This window comes from Doryrhamphus excisus, linkage group LG16, assembly GCF_037039965.1.
Source record: "Doryrhamphus excisus strain RoL-2023G ecotype Guam linkage group LG16, RoL_Dexc_Guam_v1.1, whole genome shotgun sequence".
In the NCBI taxonomy this organism is placed as follows: Eukaryota; Metazoa; Chordata; class Actinopteri; order Syngnathiformes; family Syngnathidae; genus Doryrhamphus; species Doryrhamphus excisus.
Window position 1 is genome coordinate 8,100,542 of NC_136372.1, and position 20,327 is coordinate 8,120,868.

At 41.5% G+C, this 20,327-nt stretch overlaps 3 protein-coding genes across 4 annotated transcripts; 2 read left to right on the top strand and 1 right to left on the bottom strand.

Moving 5' to 3' along the window:
- Window positions 1-10: 10 nt before the first annotated feature.
- nup85 (nucleoporin 85) lies at window positions 11-7,368 on the bottom strand. 2 transcript variants are annotated; one of them, XM_058049860.2, is made up of 19 exons: window positions 7,013-7,368; window positions 6,129-6,219; window positions 5,890-6,046; window positions 5,740-5,810; window positions 5,607-5,650; window positions 5,444-5,513; window positions 4,863-4,984; window positions 4,657-4,791; window positions 4,101-4,223; window positions 3,787-3,918; window positions 3,591-3,697; window positions 3,445-3,528; window positions 3,304-3,369; window positions 2,651-2,802; window positions 2,458-2,575; window positions 1,663-1,763; window positions 1,302-1,453; window positions 1,043-1,147; window positions 11-309 (listed from the first exon to the last, which is right to left on the bottom strand). In XM_058049860.2, the coding sequence occupies exons 1-19, from the start codon at window positions 7,043-7,045 to the stop codon at window positions 214-216; spliced, it is 1,959 nt and encodes a 652-aa protein (XP_057905843.2). In that variant the 5' UTR covers window positions 7,046-7,368; the 3' UTR covers window positions 11-213. The 2 variants fall into 2 exon arrangements, with proteins under 2 accessions (XP_057905843.2, XP_057905842.2); XM_058049859.2 differs by having other exon boundaries at window positions 12-312; window positions 7,013-7,347.
- A 348-nt stretch (window positions 7,369-7,716) lies between these two features.
- Window positions 7,717-10,854, top strand: LOC131103525 (small ubiquitin-related modifier 2-like). Its single transcript, XM_058049861.2, has 4 exons — window positions 7,717-7,853; window positions 8,659-8,790; window positions 9,389-9,460; window positions 10,109-10,854. Exons 1-4 carry the CDS (start codon window positions 7,833-7,835, stop codon window positions 10,169-10,171), a joined length of 288 nt encoding a protein of 95 aa, XP_057905844.2. The 5' UTR covers window positions 7,717-7,832; the 3' UTR covers window positions 10,172-10,854.
- Window positions 10,855-11,580: 726 nt separating this feature from the next.
- On the top strand, window positions 11,581-18,732 carry LOC131103728 (jupiter microtubule associated homolog 1-like). Its single transcript, XM_058050217.2, has 5 exons — window positions 11,581-11,763; window positions 13,918-14,060; window positions 17,116-17,264; window positions 17,567-17,597; window positions 18,215-18,732. The coding sequence occupies exons 1-5, from the start codon at window positions 11,708-11,710 to the stop codon at window positions 18,349-18,351; spliced, it is 516 nt and encodes a 171-aa protein (XP_057906200.1). The 5' UTR covers window positions 11,581-11,707; the 3' UTR covers window positions 18,352-18,732.
- The last annotated feature ends 1,595 nt before the right edge of the window (window positions 18,733-20,327 follow it).

Consider the following 20,327-nt stretch of genomic DNA (forward strand, 5'->3'; position numbering starts at 1 on the left):
GGGTGGAATTGAACTCAGGTCTCCTGGCTGTGAGGCTTGTGCTAACCACTCTTTCACCGTGCAGCCCGTGTGTTGGAATGAATGACAACATATTTATAAACATGTATTTATTTTTTAACAGACAGATTTTTTCATTACAAAATACTTGAAACATGTAACCAGTTTATAAACGGTATGGGAAATGCATCAAAGAGCTTTGTTGTGTAGAATGGTTCATGATTCAATTGTGCCTTCATTGACGATAGCCTTTGCTAGGTTCCTAGCGAAGGCGAGCCTTAGGAGCTCCACTTTGGTCATCTCGATGTCTTCCTCCTCAAAAGAACAAATACACGGAAATTAGGGCTTGAAACCTTTTGTGTCATGGTAACTTCAGTTGGAGTTACCATGTTGGCATTAGTGTACTTTGCAACGTTGCTGTAAGTCGTGGCTCCCATCCTTTATTACCACCAAACTTCCACAACATCATCCTGAAACCTGGAACTCTTATTTCATACTTCCAGTCAGCGGACTGGGCATGGAAACTTAGAATCCAAATTTGTTTCTCATTGGCCAACACTAGTTAGCGGCCTTTCAGCTTGTTAAACATGGAAACAGGTGTAAGGTGTTGATCGCACTGCCACATTGCGTCTTTGGCAACAACTGTAAAATAACCTTATGCATTTAAAATTCTTTTATGCATGGAAAACAATAAAAATATATTCTGTGTTCATTCGGATTTGGTTGGATTGGTTAGAGTCGGACCTTCTGGAATGGTTTCATAACCGTTTTCTTAGCCAATATAACTATTCTCACTAGAGATGTCCGATAATTATTAGTACCAATAATATCGGTATCAAATTCTTTCCCAATCGTGATAACCAATATTTAAAAAATGCTGTATACAACATATATGTGTTCATTATAATATGCCATGTTACGCAAATCGGCATCAAAAATTGAGAGCTGGACAATATTGGCAATATCAATATCGTTTTTTGGCAAAAAACGCCAATATTGAACATCCCCAATTCTCACAATATTGCAACTTCATAGAACTTCCTACCTGTGTGGGAGTTGCGTTGACAGCGGAAGATGTGGTGTTCAAGGAGGATGTGAGTTCCTCCAAACAGAAGATGAGCTCGTAGGTTTGCTCTGATGTGAAGATGACCTTAAAAAAAACCACATGGCAACAATCATAACCATGTATTGACAGGAGTGACACCGCTGTCAACATACTTCTCACATCACTGGAGTGTGATTTAATCCAAATGTGATGTACAACTATGATTTCTATGTGGAGGAACTAAAGAATACACACTGACCTTTTCTTGCTCCAGCAGTGGCAGGGCATCAGTCAGGAGGGTCATCCAGAAGTTTCTGGGGGCGATTTTGGCAGTAATAAGCGATAGGAGTAGTTTTGCCGCCTCCCTGAAGCACTTTTTGCCGTACAACTTGTGGAACTCACAGTACTTCCCTGGGGAAAACAAATATAACACATTAAACATGAATTGTACAGAGACTTCAACCAGGAGGAAGGAGAACTTTGGTGCGTTTTTTATGTGTTAATAATGGCAACCAGTGTTTCATTCCATTTAGTAGTGACATAGGTTCAAGCCTCAAAGCATCCTACTGTGCCTATGGTTGACAGCATACAGTAGCTTTCAAGTGTATGTGTGTGCATACCGAGGAACGTGAGCCTGTCACTGAGCAGCATCGCCGGGCCTAAATTGTCTATGAGGTCCAGATCAGAAAAGATTCCTTTAGCGCAGTAATCCTGCAAGAATCTGACACAAACAAACACGATTGAGAAGGAAATACAGTAAAGTCTCGTTATATCGATATTCTCGGGAGTCGGAAAAAATACCGATATAACCGGACTATCCATATGTCCGATCCATCCTGCGCCGAACTGCATTAAAAGTGGGCAATAATGCACTCGACATTGTTCTATAGTATAGAACAATGTCGAACAGCTTAAATCAATCTTTGCTTAAGGATTTCAATACCAAAAAAGAACACGGCGAACGGCTGCTTCCAGTCAACTTTATTTTTCACACTTCCACCACCAGAGCGCAGCACACACACCGATTCCCGCACTTCCTGGTTCACAGGTCATGCTCAACCCGCCCCACATAGCTGGCCAAACACATGCCTGCAACAGAAGAACCAACTGTGTTTGTGGTTTCTCTCGTGTGTATAGATTCTATACAGGCAAGCTGCTTTTGTATCGATATAAGCAGACCAAATTGGCTGGCGGGAGATGAAAAGGGCATCGTAGTAACCGGATTATCATAATAACCGGGTATCGTACTAACGGAACTAATTATATCATGAAAGACTAGAAATTTGCCGGGAAATGAAAATAGTATCGTAATAAGTAGTAATTCGTTATAACGAGACTTTACTGTACTTGCATAGTGACGGCATACACATCTGGTTATATGGTTGGGTGGGTGGGTGGGTGGGTGGGGGACAAACCTCTCCGAAATCAAGGTGGCAAAGGCAGCGTCTTTGGCTCGGATGCTCCAGGAAAGAGCAGAACCCAGTCTGTTGTTCCTTAAAGCCCGCATCGCCATGATCTTACAAATACTCCGCACTGGATAAACACCAAAAATCCTTCGTTTTAAGTTGAGTTTTTTTTTAAGGAACAGACAAAGTCGAAACATGCTACCTTGCTCAGACATCTGCCTTTTCTCACAGATCCTTAGCACCTTGAGGGCTTTGCGCTCTGTGTGTAAAGGGATGCGCTCCATCTGCAGTTCCAGGTACACACGGCCAAATTCTGGGCAGTGGTCGAAGTAGTCCACGGACAGCTGCCACAGACTTAGAACAAAAACACACTCTGGTTAAGACTCACAGTCTGTCCTGTCTTCTTCTTTCTCTTTGGGCTTTTCCCTTCAGGGGTCGCCACAGCAAATCAATCTCCTCCATCCAACCCTGTCTTCTGCATCTGTCTCTCTCACACCAACTACCCTCATGTCCTCCTTCACTACATCCATAAACCTCCTCTTTGGTCTTCCTCTACGCCTCCTACCTGGCAGCTCTAAACGCAGCATCCTTCTACCAATATATTCACTATCTCTCCTCTGGACATGTCCCAACCATCTCAGTCCAAGGCATCTACCATGTCCCCCTGATGTACTCCTTCCTGATCCTATCCATCCTGGTCACTCCCAATGAGAACCTTAGCACCCTATTCTCTGCTACCTCCAGTTCAGCTTCCTGTCTTTTCCTCAGCGGCACTGTCTCTAGACCAAATAACATTGATGGTCTCACCACAGTTTTGTCTGTCCTATGAGCAATAATAATAATAATAATCAATACCTGTGATGAGTGAAGAGACTTGATGCATATTCTAGCAGCAGAAATTCTCTCAAGTTGGAGCCAAAGCTGAACAGACAAAAGAATAATCATGTATGCATACAAAAGGGGTGTTTTCTCCTACTTAAAAAGAAATCTCCTTACTGTAAATTGTGAGACTGGAGGAGCTGACAGTGATCAAGAAGGTCTGTCAGATGGGCCACAAACCACCAGTTGTTGAGAGCAATGCTAAGGGGACACATCAGGTATTTACCACATGGAAATCGGGGATGGATGTGAAGCTGTGTTACCTGCAGTCCTTGATGACCTGATGGATATCAAACGCAAAGGCAGCTAGTAAGATACTGTCGAGGGCCTCTGGCACACTCCTGGGGTCCAGAAACATGGTCATGCACGACTGTAGAAAGCATCACAGAAACAAAGACATATTAAAACAGCAGTGTAGCATCAACAGCAAATGGCGTTGCAGCAAGGAAGGTGGAGTACCTGAGCATAGAAATGCAACTCTGTGGGTTTGACAGTAGGGTGGCAATATAGCAGTCTGGTCACCAGGAAGTGGTACCAGGTGCTTAGCAGTTCTTTGTGCTCCAACAAAGTGTCTTCATCTCCCACGAGGATCTAAAATTCCATGGAATCAATGTTTAAAATGACCTTAACCTAAGAAACAGTATCAAAAACTGACTGACAGGAGTGTCACTCCTAATGGAGACACGACATTTGTGAAAGTAAGGGCCACTACTTGAGGAACCTTGTGTTGTGAACACGTGCCCTGAGAGGAGTAGATGCAATGGATGACAAACCTTGCATATGACTTCCAGGTGCTGGTTGCTGGCAAATGAGTTGTCCTGAAGGCAGCGGTCCACCTCCTCATGCCAGTGTCTCCACTTCACGTCAAACTCTGCCGGTGTTTGAGTGTCAATAGGCTGAAGGCAGAGCAAAGAGGATTTTATTTCAATTATAGAGGGCTTCATTTTTGAGGAACCACAGTATAATATCTGTATACAGTAGAGGAGAGGTGTCCAAAGAACAACCAGGAGACCATTTGCAGCCTGCGGCTTGTTCTTATTGGCCCGCGACAAAAAACAGCATGAGTAAAAGGTGTAATGTAATAATGAAAAACTGAAATGTTGGCACTAGCCATTAAAGGGGATCTATTATGCTAATTTTTCTGCCCTTTGTATTGAGTTGTGGACTCCTATAGATCAGCCACAAACGATAACCCGCACAGAAAGCCATCTAGAGCTTCCAGAATCTGCACCTATTCCAGCTGTATTTCCTTGATCTGTATAATTATTTACATCTTAAAAGGTAAAAAACATAAAAGAAACCCACAAAAAGTGCAGACAATGATCTTACATTGTAGAAGGGCATCTTGCACAGTAGGTTGTCCATCAGCTTGAACATGTCCCTGGCAGCAGGCTGGTGGGTGGCCTGTTTCACCAGCAAATGACGGACTTCTTCCAAGCGACCCTGCAGCACATAGCTCACAACCTGCACAGTAAATACTGTCATTAGCCCAACTGCCTGTATAATGTGTGCACCTGATGATGTGATGCACCTACCACATCCCAGTAGTCACGGTGCTCAGCAGGGCTCTCGCTTTGCAGCACGTGTCTTGCCTTCTCATCCACGTCGGCCTTATGCAGCCTAACCCAATCCAGCAGGTGGAGCAACAGGGAGCCCGCTACGAACACAGACAACAACTCTGAAAGGTTTCATTGCAAACTCGGGATGTTGCAATTAACCGCAGTAGAACTCCCCATTATTAATTACCGTTTGAAATTAACATTATCAGAAAATCGTGACTGATAACCATACTTGGATAAATTCACAGACACTGCTTATTTCCTGAAAAAAACAGCTATTAGTTATGTTGTGTATTTCTCCCAAAAAACAAACTAATGTAAACCATAGCTCTTGCTGTCCAAAATGGCTAGTATATTGTTTTTTTTGTTTTTTTATACAACCTGGTTAGACTTCAATGTGTGGAACATTTTCAGCATATTCAACAATACTGTGATAAAAATGACAACAGTGGTAATTTTGGACACAAAATTGTGATATGATGTTTTGCAATCATTACTTTTTTTTTTTTTACAAACAAAGAAAATATAAATAATAATGAATACAAACAGGAACCAACCGGGAGCAGCATCAATGAAGAGCACTTCGCAAAGATTCCAGATCAGTTCTATGGCCAAAAGGATTGACACCTGTCAAAATAGAACAGGTATGGTTAACTGTAAACAGAGGGCACTCTGTTCCGATAAAACTGTTCACAATGTAATGTTAACGTTAGTGCAAACCTGGTTTCCATACTGCATGCCCGCCGCTGAGTCTTCAGTATTAACTGACAGAAAAATATAACAAATAATTGTGATTACCTCTGATATCCTCACATCAAAAATGAATTGTAGATGTGTTGAACAAGATACTGACCTGCAATTTGCTGAAGTTCTTCAATAGAGGCCCGTATTATAGATCGATAGTTTTTACTAATGCTGACAAAACTAAGGGGTTAAAGAAAAAGATGTTAAGCAATGTTATGAAAAGTTCAAATGACTTTGGACTGATCAAACAGTAACTTACTGGGGTTTCTTGTTCTTGTTGGGTATGTCTTCTTGAATGGTCTGCAGGCCAACAAAGATGTAGTGCGACTCGTTGAATAGTTTGCGTAAAATGGGGGAATAGATGTCCTCGTCTTTCCTGACCTCATGAATAAAGGAGGTACACGACTCTGAGGTACCTAAGCACAAGCCCATTGGAGATAAACACCGGATACAAACATGTAGGCTGCCACATGTGTTATTAGCCACATGCATACACACCTGAAGGTTTATAAAGGGTCTCATACACAAGGATATCTCCTGGACCCCATGCATAACCCAGATGTTTTCCATGACCGACTGTGGGAATATTCTGTATGGAAAAAAAGCAAGAAAGGTCATAACAAAATCCTACACCTTTAAGTAGCAATGTTGGCAATGAAAACATCTGACAGTGAGTCCATTAAAAGTGAATTTGTTTCATATGATATCGAGTGCATTTTCATTTGTATACATGTTTGTTAGCTGGATTACTTCTTCATCTTCCATTTCATACCGTATGTATATTTTAGTCAGTTAGTTAGTTTGGACCATTGAGTCAATTCGTGCTTGGAAAATTTAGTACAACTTAAAGCTTTCCACGTTTATGAACCAGAGCTAAATGAACCAGATAAACCGTAGATGGTAGATTAGTTTACTTTAATATCAATATGCAGACGAAATGTCATTTAAATTGAATTGGCCGTTTGGGGTTTTTTTGCCCGGAATGTTTGCATGGTGGTTAGCATGGAGCGAAAAATGGGGACCAAGGACACTATTTTCCCATATAAAATCTGCTCTAACTTCTTTAATACTTGGGGGAGAGAAGTTAATGAGGTATGAAATAAAAATTCAAGTCATGCTTTATCAAATTTTCGTAACATTGATAGGCTAAGTACAGTAAGAGATTACAGATTCCACTATTTCCACCATTAACATAACACAAGTATTTGTCTGATACACTGACATGTAAACAATTTTATATTTAAATCAATGTAGCGTCGACTTGTTTCTTCAAAAAAAATAACATGCTATATCTACTTTGTTGTGTGATGCCATTCCGTGGAGACATATCTTGCTTGTTGGCGACCATAATGAGAGGAAACTTAGCAAAAGGCGTCACTTACGGTAATTGTTGGGTCTACGTCGATCTCCTCCATCAGGGAATGATATCACTACAATACAATAAAATATGAAAATACGGAATAAAGTGGATACAGCCGTCACGCCATGAAAGTCTCAGCCCGCCAGCCATTCAGTGATAGGCCCCCGCGATGCGGACTCATGACGTCACGATCGAGCTGCCCATTCTCTTGCCTGTTTTTTCCATCTACAGCCTTCTCGTTTTGACTACATTTTACCTTTTAAGACATTAAATGACAAAAGTACCAACAGGTAATCGGTACAGCTCATGCCTAAGGGAAATGGGGCCCTTTTTCGATGTAAATTGAAGTAATAAACTGCAATTGTAGTATTTGTCCTGCTTTTTGACTGCTCATTCGTGCTCAGTGACGTTTTATTTTCTGTTCGGAGTACAGGATTTCAAGGCAATGTGGGCTACAAAATGAAGAAAATTAGATCGTTTTATGCGGTTAACAATGGGAAAATCTAAATGTATCACTATTGAAAGTTAGTAGTCGGTTTTATGTGTAAGTTTTGTTGTGATACAGTTATTGTAATCTTCGAAGCCAACAAAATGGAAAACAACGACATGCGCGTTCACGTGGTGCCTCGATGCCTCTGTAACGCGCATCCATTTTCTCCCGCCCATACCCCGACTGGTTTCCGCCCTCGTGACTGCTTGTAGCCAATTGAAGCCTGCTGCACCGTGCGCGCACCGTCGCGTGACCGCGCACGTCGGGTTTGGAAACTTTTAGCGGGAACGAGCACGTGCGCGCACACGTATTCTTTGTGTGGCAAGCGTAGAGAAGCGCCAAAAGAGTGACCATGGCTGATGAAAAACCTAAGGTGAGTGACACAGCACAGCGTTTCAATACGAGCGTATTCCGTAAAAAACGTGCCGTATAAGCTGATATAAAACGTATATTTTAACAGACTCTTGTGTAATATTTTCCAAGTTGCAAGCTACAACTACTACTCCTACTTTGCTAGACCGGAAGGCTTGTGAACGCGCATTGACGGGCGCGCAGCAGCTTGCCTTTTCTGCATGAGCACACGCAGCCAACCAGCTGGTGTCACCCTCAGTGTATGTCTCCTTTCACCGATGATACCACTGCAGTCGGACCATCCTTTCACTTGTGGGCTCAAATGCTCTATAAATACTCTATTTCACATTCGACACACGGCACCCTTTTGGATTTTGAATGTGCGTGTCGTTAATAATGCAATATCAGTCACTTTGTGCCTGTAATGTATGTCAACGTTTCCATTGAGAAGTATACGCATGATTTAGTTTACACAAGCTTTTCAATTGTGTATATATTATTTCACTGAGTACTGTGCCACGCGTCTAACTTGAATATATTAAACAGCTGTTACAAACAAAAATATTAAATGCAAAGAATTGACGAAACAGCATCTGTGAGCATCTTGAGCTAAAGCAGAGGTTCCCAATTTGATTCTGTCAAGCCCCCTCTGAGGGGGTTTGCGCCCCCTATTGAGAAACTGATAATATGTCAAATAATCTCAACCATCGCTTTAAATGCTGAGAATGGGTACTGAAGATACGGTACAACAACGGCTTCTGTGAGCAACTTGATTTAGGGTCCCTGCATGCTTGTGTTGACAGTGTTTTTCTGTGTCTTTCGTACAGGAAGCAGTAAAGACTGAAGGTAGTGAACACATCAACCTGAAGGTAGCAGGCCAGGATGGATCTGTTGTGCAATTCAAGATTAAAAGACACACAACACTCGTCAAACTCATGAGGGCCTACTGCGAGAGACAGGTAATCATAACAGTAAATTGTATTGTAAAATTGTATTGTAAAAATAACACAATTGAAGTAGGAACAGCTGAATTACGAATCAAATGTTGCTAGTATTATACCAGTAATGTGAGCATTGTGATGACTAGATATTGTTTTTTTTGGTGGAAATTTCCTGTAAAAAGCTTATCATAAAATCTTCCATGGTTTCCTTCACCCTGTCAGTGCATAGTACTCCTCTCATTGGCTGTTTTTTCAGTGACTGTTGCATCACTGGTCGAACTAGACTGCCAACTAGACCATTCGACGTTTGCATTTTCACTACTACTAAACTACTGTTTACATTAATACAAATAGGAACTATGACTGTTTCCATTTTGTGCAATGTCGTTTTGTCAAACAATGAATGTTATTCCATCATTTTGTCCTGTAAATAATAAGACAAAATCCCGTAAATCATTTTTTTTGTTTTCTTGAGTAATGGTTTTCTATCTGTTGAGTTACCACTCAACAAACGGTGGTGTTTCATTTGGAAATCATTATCCAAACTGCTTGATGTTAGACCTTATCATTATTTTCCTTATGCAAAAGTCTGATAACTGTTTATGTGTCCTTCCAGGGATTGTCCATGAGGCAAATCCGGTTCAGATTTGATGGACAGCCGATAAATGAATTAGACACACCATCGCAGGTAAGTGATATAATACAGTGCACCCTGGTGTGTATCATGTCCAAGTGATTAGCCATCCATCCATCCATTTTCTATGTCACTTTTCCATTCTGAGTGATTTGGTTTTGATGTATTTGCAGCATTTGTGTCATGTCTCAGTCAAGGGTTGTTCCGTTCATTTCATGCATTCTTTGCCACGTCTCTTCATGGGCATGCTTTACTGAGAAGGTCTTTACGACATGTTATGCTCATCACAACATTACAAATTTTAATTATGGTACAGGCAGTATTTGTACTTTTACTCAACTTTTTAATAGAGCTGCAACAATGAATCGATTGATTGTTAATCGATTACCCAATTGATTAACAACTACTTTGTTAATCGATCAATCGTTTTTTGATTTAAATATTCAAATAGCCTCACATTTCAGCATCTCTAATGTGAATATTTTCTAATTTTCTTAGTCACCCATGAAATTAAACCCATAGGCATCAGTTTGAAGGCTGCTGCCTTCACTTCAACAGATCCTGATGGAAAAATGTGACTATTTGCAAGCTCAAATGGTCATATTTGTGCCACTTTTTCGTAGTGTCATTAATTGTTAACTTCAGCTTTTGTTATTGCATATATAATTGCAAAGTTCTGATTATTTCTGTGTCTTCTAACAGCTGGAAATGGAAGACGAAGACACAATTGATGTCTTCCAACAGCAGACGGGAGGAGTGATTTAATCATGCAGCCCCACATGTCACCTTTTCCTCTTTTATCAACAGAATCAGCTAGCCTTGGTACAAACAGCAGATGACGATTTACATCTTGCCCCGTTGGGGTTTAAATGACTCTGCTGTACAGTATTTTCAAATCGTGGCCTTGTCACGTCTGTTTCTGTACATAAAAAACCAACCCAGATTGCTCTCTGTTTCGGTTTTTCTTGGTTCTTTTTGTGTTCTGCTTAAATTGGAGTGGCTCTCAAATGTTACTTATTGTAAGTTTTCAGACAGCAGCCGGCTGGATTAAAAGCTTTCCTAGTGTTATACAAATTAAGTCTAAAAAGTGTGTTATTACAAGCTGGCTGTCATGTTCACGTTGCCCAAAGAATGCGGTCACAAGGGGCCAAACCACCTTCAAAATTGATCTGTGTGATAACATCACAGTGTGTGCTGCACTGTAGTGTTGTCCACTTGTGATCAGACCACATAGAACACGCCAATAGGGTTCAGGCTTCAAATCAATTGAACACTGTTGAAATGGCCTTGAAATCATTTGCAGAATAAATAGATATTATGCATTGTAATGGCTTTGATTCATCCATTTGGCAGATCAAGGATCATATTTTGGGAAGGATGAGAATATGTTGCCATCACATAGTCTGTATTGTACCTGTTGAAATAAATCTATTGTTCTTTTTCCTAAATTAATTGCGTTTGTGATGCTTTCTGGTGTGATTTTCTTCCATATTTGTCAGATGATGCAACATAGAGGGTTTGTTTCAAACATTCTGAGTGCTTTTACATTGAGGTACTGTACATCACATGTTTACACTTACCATTCAGCATGGCCGAAAGGGAGTCGGAATCGTCAGACCCATTATCCATGTCTTTAATCTTATATCCATTTTCTGATATGAAAAGAAAATAATGTGTAATAGTAGTGTTATGAGTAAAGGGGGCTCACAGCAGGTAGCTCACAACCAGATTTAGTTTATTCTGTAATATAAAGAATAAACTAAACTAATATAGATACAGGAGTCAAAACTGACAAACATTGCATAATGAAGTGATAGCTTATTCAGATATGAAAAGAATTGAGTAAAAACTGACAGAAACATTGCATAATGAATACATGAACAGAATGTATTTAAATAAGAAATTAATGTATTCAGGATAAATGATATGACACCGAGTGGTAACGTTGTTTGATTTTCTTGTTAAGTCGCTTTTAGCTCCAAAGTTAATACTGATTAGAAAATCGCCCTGAGGAGGGGACATGTACTGCGTGGTTACTGTTTGCTCTCTCACGGGGAAACTGCCACCAACAACGGAGGTGAGTTCCGTATTTCTTGTCCAATGAGAGATAAGCTACATGATATTCTGTCAAATCAGAGCACGCCAAACTCAAGTAGGCGGGGTATGGTTCTGGACTTGATTCACAGTGTCTGGGTGGAGACCACTTTACAGTACACTGCGGCTCTTCGCAGAGTGCCCTTATCCATCCTTGTCTGTTGACTTTTTTTTGTCACTGCCAACACTTCGAAATACTCCTCGAAGATGACGACGACCACCACCTTCCAAGGAGTGGAGCCCGGCGCCAAAAGTAGTTCCAGGTAAAGGGCTAGGAGGCGGGGGGGAACAAAAGAAGAGCCTAGCAAACATATCTTTTCTTCCCCAGAAGCTAACCTGCTAGCTACCGTTAGCCCGCTGGTACCGAGGAGGGATTCCCGTGGCTTTAGCTAAACTGTCACACAATCTTGCTAATTAAGTTAATCTGATGCGCCTTTTAAACCTTAGCTGTGAGGTCATTCTGTCTGGCCTTTGATTAGTCAAGTAGCCGTCATTAATAACTTTTGTTGTGAATATCATTATGTTTGCTGTGCCGAGCCTATACAATAATATATGTATAGATAGTCCCTGCCCCTCCTATGCTTTACTTGTAGAGTTGCGCTTATTGTTGTGTTTATTTGGATTATGTACAGTTTCACCAAAGAGAAGCAATTTGTGCCCGCCCCTTGAGCCGTGTAGTTTTCAAATGTAACTAACTGGAACTGGACAGTTCATTGTCTGTGAGGTCTAGTTAAAGTTTAGGGAAACTGGCCCACTGCAGGGCTACTCATCCAAAAGGTATGCAGTCATATCATAGCTGTAAGTCATGTCTCAAGGGTCTCGCCTTCATGCCTCCCACTTGGCACAGAAAACAATGCAAAGAAAATGTGCTGTTTCTGATCTGAAGGGAATATAAATCAGAATTTGAGTGGGAGAAATGATCTAATTTGCTGGATTTCTGCAGAGCAAACATGTCAAATCTCGGTCAGTCATCAAGCCTTTTGATCTGGCAAGTGTAGCAAGGGGCTCGGGAGGGAGGGGGGGGGGGGCTTTGGGGATAAGCTAAGCCTCCCAAATCGCTCCTTTTTAGATCTTGCCCCTTAAAGTGCCATTTACTGCTCGTTTCCGCGCCTGGGCGTTGTGAAAGGGCTCTGCCGTTTCAGACGACCAGAATGAGGCTACAATCTCCGCAGCAGCAGCTGCTGCTTCCTTATCAGACGAGCCATCTTTAGCTGCAAGCAGCCCCCAAACAGTCCACCTTCCTCCAGCCAACCTCTGTCTGCTAAAGCCGTTTTACATCGATGTCATTTGCAGTGTGATTCTTGGGTGGGGTCCGCTGCCAACCAGGCCGCTTAAAGCCCCTCTCCCGCTCTCGCTCTCTCATTGCAATAAGCGTGGAAAGCATGAGCTCATCCCCTGGCCCAGTAGGTGAGCTCTGCTTTAGCCTTTTCCCACCAGAGCCAAACAGGACAGTGCACGCACTGATTGACAGACAACACACACTGTACAGTAAGTGGACATTTGCTGTCTTTCCATATTGGCCGGCCGTGAGTAGATGTTTGTAGGCCTGGACAGCTGCTCAGTGTGTCAGCTGGTGGCTTCATTGACTCTGAGAGAGCAGTTTGCTGAGAGGAAAAAGAGGGAGGGGTCGAGTTGGCCTTTTTTGTCCTTTGGTACAGCAAGAAAAAAGGCCTCTTCCTTATTATTGTCTTCCTTTTGTCCAAATTGTACTTTGTTTACCCAGTGTATTCATCCAGTGACCCACATCAGATATACTTTTAACCTCCGTTGTGTAATATTAACCCCCAAAACTACACTGACTTCAATATAGTCTTTTAATAATGGCGATAACCCCCCTCGTGTGTCACTACAAAGGAATCTGAAGATAGCAGCAAGCCGGAGTCAGCTGCAGGGCAGACTTCCTCAAACAGGCAGACTACCAGCTTAGAGAGCAGAAATGATATTTTGACATATATTTTCTTGCGTGTCTTTGAAACATGTGCTGGCAGCCCCAGTGTTGTTACAGTATTGATTGTTATTTAGCTGGGTGTGATTGACGGTCCAATTAATTGATGGGTGTGTCATCCACTTGACTGAATAAACGACAGAGAAGCCTCCTTTTCCCCCCAGGACAGAAAATAATAGCCTTAATTACCTTTTTACTTGGTTTAATGTCAAAGTGGGCGTATTCACCACAACACTCACCGCCTGGCTGCACAGCAAGACCTGGCATCGGTAAAGCTGAAGTTGTTTAAACAGAAAGCTTTACGAAATACAAACCGAGATGCATTTTTACAAAAAATAAAATGGCATACCATAATTAATAAAAGCCCCTGGTGGCTATATGTGGAAATAGTGTTTTTGATTAACATTACTGCGATGGGATGCAACCAAAAGCACACACAAGATGCATGATAACATCATTGTCTTCTCCACAGGGTACTACGACCGCCAGGCGGTGCCTCCAGCTTCTCTTTCGGCACAGACGAAAACACAACCCCGCAGCGCAAGAACAAGATGGCTTCCAGCATCTTTGCAGAACCAGATGACCCCCATGCTCATCGGAGGAACAACCCACCAAGTAAACAATCAGCATTTACTTAAGTTCATTTTGCTTGGCCTCCATTTTGGTTCCACTTGTGCATGTACTGCACTTTAAAAACTTGACGCTGGAAAGCTTGTGCATCACTTAAGTTTTTCCATTTAAGTAGTCAGAACATTCCATTGGTCTAACAGAAGAGCAACTCTGCAGTGCTACGATATGGGTAATTTGACCCAGAGTCTTTGTTATTGGGGGGGATTAGATCAGCCCTCAATGGAAAGAAATAGGTCAGTTAAAATGCAGGCCTTGTATAGACATGAGTGAACTGTAAACATACAGTCACCAGGTCTTTAAAGACAAGTATACTACCTTCTACTAATCCAGGTAAGGCATTGTGTTAACATCACACATTCTTTGTTTTGTATTAAGTTAAAAGTAGGCCACTCTAGTGTGTTTTTTCCAGTTTGTCAGTGTTTGTGAACTGCTTCACTAAAGTGCATGTTCTGCTGCACATTCCGTGGAATTTTCTATTTCAGCCCGGAACAGTGAAGCGACGAGAGGCAGGCATCACATGTTTTCACTTTTAACCTATTAGCAGTGAAGAAACACCTCCATGGTTTGTACTTTTATTCGGTATGTGTGACAGAAAATGGCTAAAATGGAATGGCCCTTCTTCCTGCTTGCATTGTTAGACAAAGGTGAAGGTCAACTTCCTGTAGTACTTCCTATCTAACAAGCACAAGTGGCGGATGTTTATTTGTTTTAACATGTTTATGTTGACCTTTCTCTATGAGTAGTCTTGTGATAGACCAGATGTTATGTGTTCAGCATCATATTTTGTATATAAACTTATAGTGAAGCTGTTGCAAATAAAGTTGGGGAACAATTGGAAATGTATTTTCACTAGAATTCTCAGGGCATTAAATCGATGGCAAACGGACTGCTCAGGTGGTCCTCGAAGATTTTCTGCCTCGGGGTCTCAGCATCAGTTCATGCTCAATGACTAGGTGAGGCTAACACAAGTCTGACTAGGTAGGACTACATATACAGGTTCTGCTTCTTTGTACTTCCTTTCGGAATTGTGGAGTGTTAACATGAAGCATTCAATGTAAACTGTATGCATGCTCCAAATAAACAATAACCAACAACCAACTCAGTGAAACGGTAATTAAAAAAATAAAAGCCAAAGCACTAGCAGTCTTTTCGTGAGAGTAATTAGACCGCTACACTGCGTAGTTATAGTGTGTGCATGGGAGCAGGCCGAAGACGACTGCTGTGTGCAGACATGCCAATTTACTTTGCTAATGTTGTTTTGGTATGGTCAGGCCAAGAATATTGTGTTTTGGTTTTGATTGATCACCTACTTGTCATTCTTAAACATCTGGGTAGACGTTACAATGGCATCTTTATTCTTAATGATGGCCCTGACTGTCAAGTGTGGCCAATACGGAGCACATAGTGAATTATTCCACGGCCAACCAACACCGTAAGCCAAGGACCACCTTTAGTTGACATTTTTTTAATGTGAATTATTTTTACATTTTCTATCAGGAATTGGAATATACCGGACAATGCAGATGCAATGTGGTGGGATACATTGTGGTCATCCACGACCATTTCTAGTTGAATTATCAATTTTGGCAAGATATCTTCAACAGATTTCCTTTTTTTTTTATTTAAAATTATTATAAGTATTATTTCCACAGTAAACATATAGCCACAAGCAAAGTACAGTATACCAGTATACCAGATGAGGCATTTGGCTTGTATTCATAATCACAGTGGATTCTGTGTTGACTGTAGCTAACTTTAGATCAACTGTTGGGAAAACAGCTGCTCAGCTGAGTTGGATGTCCTCGGGATGCACATACTTTTTCACTACCAAGAGTTCATTACGTGGGTTTTAATATGATCACAAACTGAACATATGGATTTTAATTTGGGGGTATGTGAATTGAGAATGTTCCTTTTGGAAATACCTGGGTTATGAAATGTCCCGTAAATTGACTTTTTAAAAGATACCCCAACAGTAATGCAGCATTTGTTTATAGTGAGAGACTGTGTATGAGCACCAACTCACGTTTGGCTCCCCATTAAGCAAAGAGGAGCTCCAACAGTCTTTGAAGCTGCGGGTTTTCATGATGTCAGATGAGTTAGATGAACATAGCCAGTGTATACACCCACTACTTAACAAAGGCAGCTTTGTAAAAAGAAAAAAAAAGCAGGCTTCTCTACACTTGTTTAAAAATGTGGGTGGAATGTCAGTGCTGTGTATGTCAAAGCTACAAGCCCACAAAGTGGGTGTTCCCAGATCCAGCATACACCATTGTGGGACCTGTGAGATAGTAGAAATAGTTGAAACATGGCACCTTAATGTCTTAGAGTCTGTAGACCTTGAGTCTATAGCCATTTTGAAGTCTTATGAGGACTGATTGATTGTAAAACCCTGTCATCAGAATTATGATTGCGTTGTCTCTTAAGCTTGTGGAGGATCAGAGATGCACACTTAATAATGCACCCAGGAGATCTATAAGTTTTTAAATAGGAGGATATTGCTGTCAACACGAGAACATAATGCATCATTTTCATGTCCCAGCACTGTTATTAATGTAATCCTCTTCCTATTTGTTGCTCGTGTTGCACGGTCCAGAGAGCCCAGCAACAGACCCATAAACTCAGTGGGCCCAGCGCTGAACCATTTCACTCCATTAACGAGAGTGGCCACTCCTCTTGACTCTTTAGCAGCCATTGTTCCCTCATGACAAAGATGCTCTTGTGCTGGCATTGTTGCAATCGCTGAGTCACAGCAGGCAAAGTTTCCTGTCTGTTGTCTCAGTTTATGTATCTATGTAGCCAGAAACCTGAGACTATATGCCTTGCCTTTGGATGGGGTCTGGGGGGGGGGGGGGGGACTTGTGTGAGTAATTGCATTAGGTGGACATCTGCTCAGAAGGCTGAATCACGATGGGTCATTCATCTCGCCAGTTTCCTGGCTAATCCTAATGTCATCAGTTAGCTCAGATCGTTTTTTTTATGAAGTACTCCAAATACAAGATAGTCCGAGTCTAATGGTTCCATTGGTTAACCTTCACAGCGGGCGCGGCTGCAGGGACCCTGTGCGGGGAGCCGTCCGCCCCACTGAGACGGTGCCAGCAGCCCATTCTGTTCCCTAAGAACCCTCAGCCGGAACTGACCACCATCCACAACTCTGGGGCGGCTTTGGTGTGGACCCAAAGACAAGAGGTACCACCACTTGCTTTTGACTTTTGCCCCAGATAATAGGGACTGAAACACTTCATTTGTGTATTTTATAGTTTGTATTTCTGGTAAAAGAATGCTTTGCTCTGCAGCCTTGCTTATGAAATGTGTATATACAGTAAAAGTCCTTTTATGTGTGTAGTCCAACTTGTTTTGCTCAGATCTAAGCTTTTTTCACATGATGCCAGTGTGTCAACTGTAAAGCCTTGATGATAGGGTGTTGTCCCAAAACTCAGCCGGGTCACTTTGGTTCAGTGTTTTTGACTTTTAATTTATTTTTTTTGTAGGATGAGAATGGCCAAGAACAAGCAATCAATGGTGAGTATGTTTTCTTGTCTGATATATGGAAAAACAAAGTTCATCTCCTGCATTGTGATATCATTTGTTTACTTTAAAGCGTGCTTGTTTACTTGTTGTTGTTTTTTTTGTGGTATGATGGTTTGCAGCCGAGTGGTTAACGTGCAGGCCTCACAGCTAGGAGACCCGAGTTAGATTCCACCCTCGGCCACCTCTGTGTGGAGTTTGCATGTTCTCCCTGTGCATGCGTGGGTTTTCTCCGGGTACTCCGGTTTCCTCCCACATTCCAAAAACATGCTAGGTTAATTGGCGACTCCAAATTGTCCATAGGTATGAATGTGAGTGTGAATGGTTGTTTGTCTATATGTGCCCTGTGATTGGCTGGCGACCAGTCCGCCTCTCGCCTGAAGACAGCTGGGATATGCTCCAGCACCCCCGCGACCCTCGTGAGGATAAGTGGTAGAAAATGAATGAATGAATGGTTTGTTAGAGTAAGCTTCCCCTCAAATTAAAAGCCTCTGAAGTGTTTGTAGGAGAAGCCTTTGAAGCAATGATGTCACATGATTGATTTCAGCTTGGTTCGGGGTTGTAGCGCCACCTGTTGCTCTGACAGCCCACACATTTGCTTTTTCTTGCAGAGTGTCCCAACAGCGAGGAGGCGGAGCAAAGCGAGCAGGAGACGCCACAGCCCTCCGCCCCGTCGGGAAGTGCCAACTCTGCCTCGAGCAACCGAAGAAACCCACCCGGCGGCAAGTCCAGCCTCATCCTGGGTTGAGACTTTGCTCTTTTGAACATTTTTTTTTATTTTAATAATAAATCCGCCTCCTTCCCCTCCTCACCGCTCTCTTCTTCTCCATCCGCCTTGCCACCTCTTTGGCCCGTGTACTCCGAAGTCATGTCCTTTCATTTCAACTCGTCCTTTTAATCCTTTTTTCTATTAAAGAACTGTCGATAAAAAAGCACTTTACGTATCTCTGTGCCCTTTCCACCCTCGTCAACCCTCCTCCTCCTTCCCACCCGTTTAAGGCCATCCCGCTGGGGATGGCATGACATTTAGCTTTGTCTCTCCCATTCGTCCATGTTGTAAATGGTAAAAGGAAAAAAAAAGAATTGTTGCGTGAATTTCTAAATACAATAAAGATTGATATGAATTTGCTGGGACTGTCTTGGTTTTTCCTATTGGTTGCGCTACTCAGCTGTTGCTGGGAAACTTGTGTTGTAGTGAACTCAGTTAAATACTATGCTAAATAGACATCTGTCCAAATAAAAACACCTGCTATTACACCATATACAAACTATGAAAACCTCTGCTTTACCTCCAGTTGCCATTTTATTTACGTTCTAAGAGGATATGACCCAACAGGCGTGTGGGTCTCCATCTTATTTATGTTTTATTCAAGATGTGATTTGCTTTATGTGAGACGTCTTTAAGGCTTTGCTGTATTTGGAAACGCTTGTCTTCTCAACACCTTTGACACGTTTGAATGTGAGCCAATTTTGTCTGCTCTCTTTGACATATACGGTGAGAATGTAGTGTTAACAGTTGGAGGAGTCGCTGCTTCAAGAATGGGGAGCAAATCATGGCTGACAGTGATGCGTTTGTACGTCCTATTTACTTGCTTGGGCTTTTATTATCAGAGGCCGTGTCACATATGCTATATTTACCTGCGCCAAGCGCAAAGCACAACGTGAAGGTTTATGTTTTTGCCTGCGTTTATCTGCGTTCAAAATTGTGCTATCATGCAAGGTGTTAGCATGCTAATGTTAGCATCTTAACAATTCAAGCATGCTAATGTTAGTACTAGCTAGCATTTTTATCCATTTTATGGGTAGAAACAAACAGCACTGTTATGCTAGGTGTTACCACGCTAACATTAGCATGTTAGTATTGCTAGCATGTTAATGTTAGTGCGGTAGCATTCGTAGCCATTTTCATAGGTAAACACATATACATAAACACTTAGCACTCTTATGATAGCATACTAATGTTAGCATTGCTAGCATGCTGACATTAGCATAGTACCATTTTTAGTCTTTCATAGCCAGACGCTTAGATTATTCTAGTAGTTAGCATGCTAACTACTAGCATAAACTAGCATAATGGCAATCCAAATATATAGATAAAATAAATATAGGGCTAATATTCATGTTGTCACAATATAGAGGGAGCAATGGCACTCTATGCGGGCTTTTCTAGTTAATGACTGTTATGTGTTGCCTATCATGGCCTCCATACTTCTTTTTCTTGCTGATGCTTTTACATCTGATATTGTTAAAAATGCTGGCGCTTAAATAAAATGTCCGGAAATATCACCAAGAGTAGCAGCTTTTTTTGTCTGTAAAGTTTGATTGCTACTGTACATTTTGGTTGTTTGATCACTAAATGAATGATAAACGGTACAAGGTACATTATTAAAAAAAATAAAATTAAAAAATTAAAAACCTTAAACTGTATTATGGAAAGCAGGAAGTCAACAAATGAATCAGTTACTGATTGTAAAAGTAAACTATTATTGAAAGCAGGAAGTGAACAAATGTAACAGTTAGTGATTGCAAAAGTACCAGATGGAGGGGTAGGATTTAATAAGCTTTGCTTCTTCCTACTCCTTTTGGACATGTGGAACTGTGAACTGATTATGGGATGCACTCAATTGTAATCTGATGCATGTTCAAATGAAATTAAACCATTACCATTACCTTACCATAAAACTCAGACATAATTTCTTCTTTAATAAATGTGAAATACAAGCA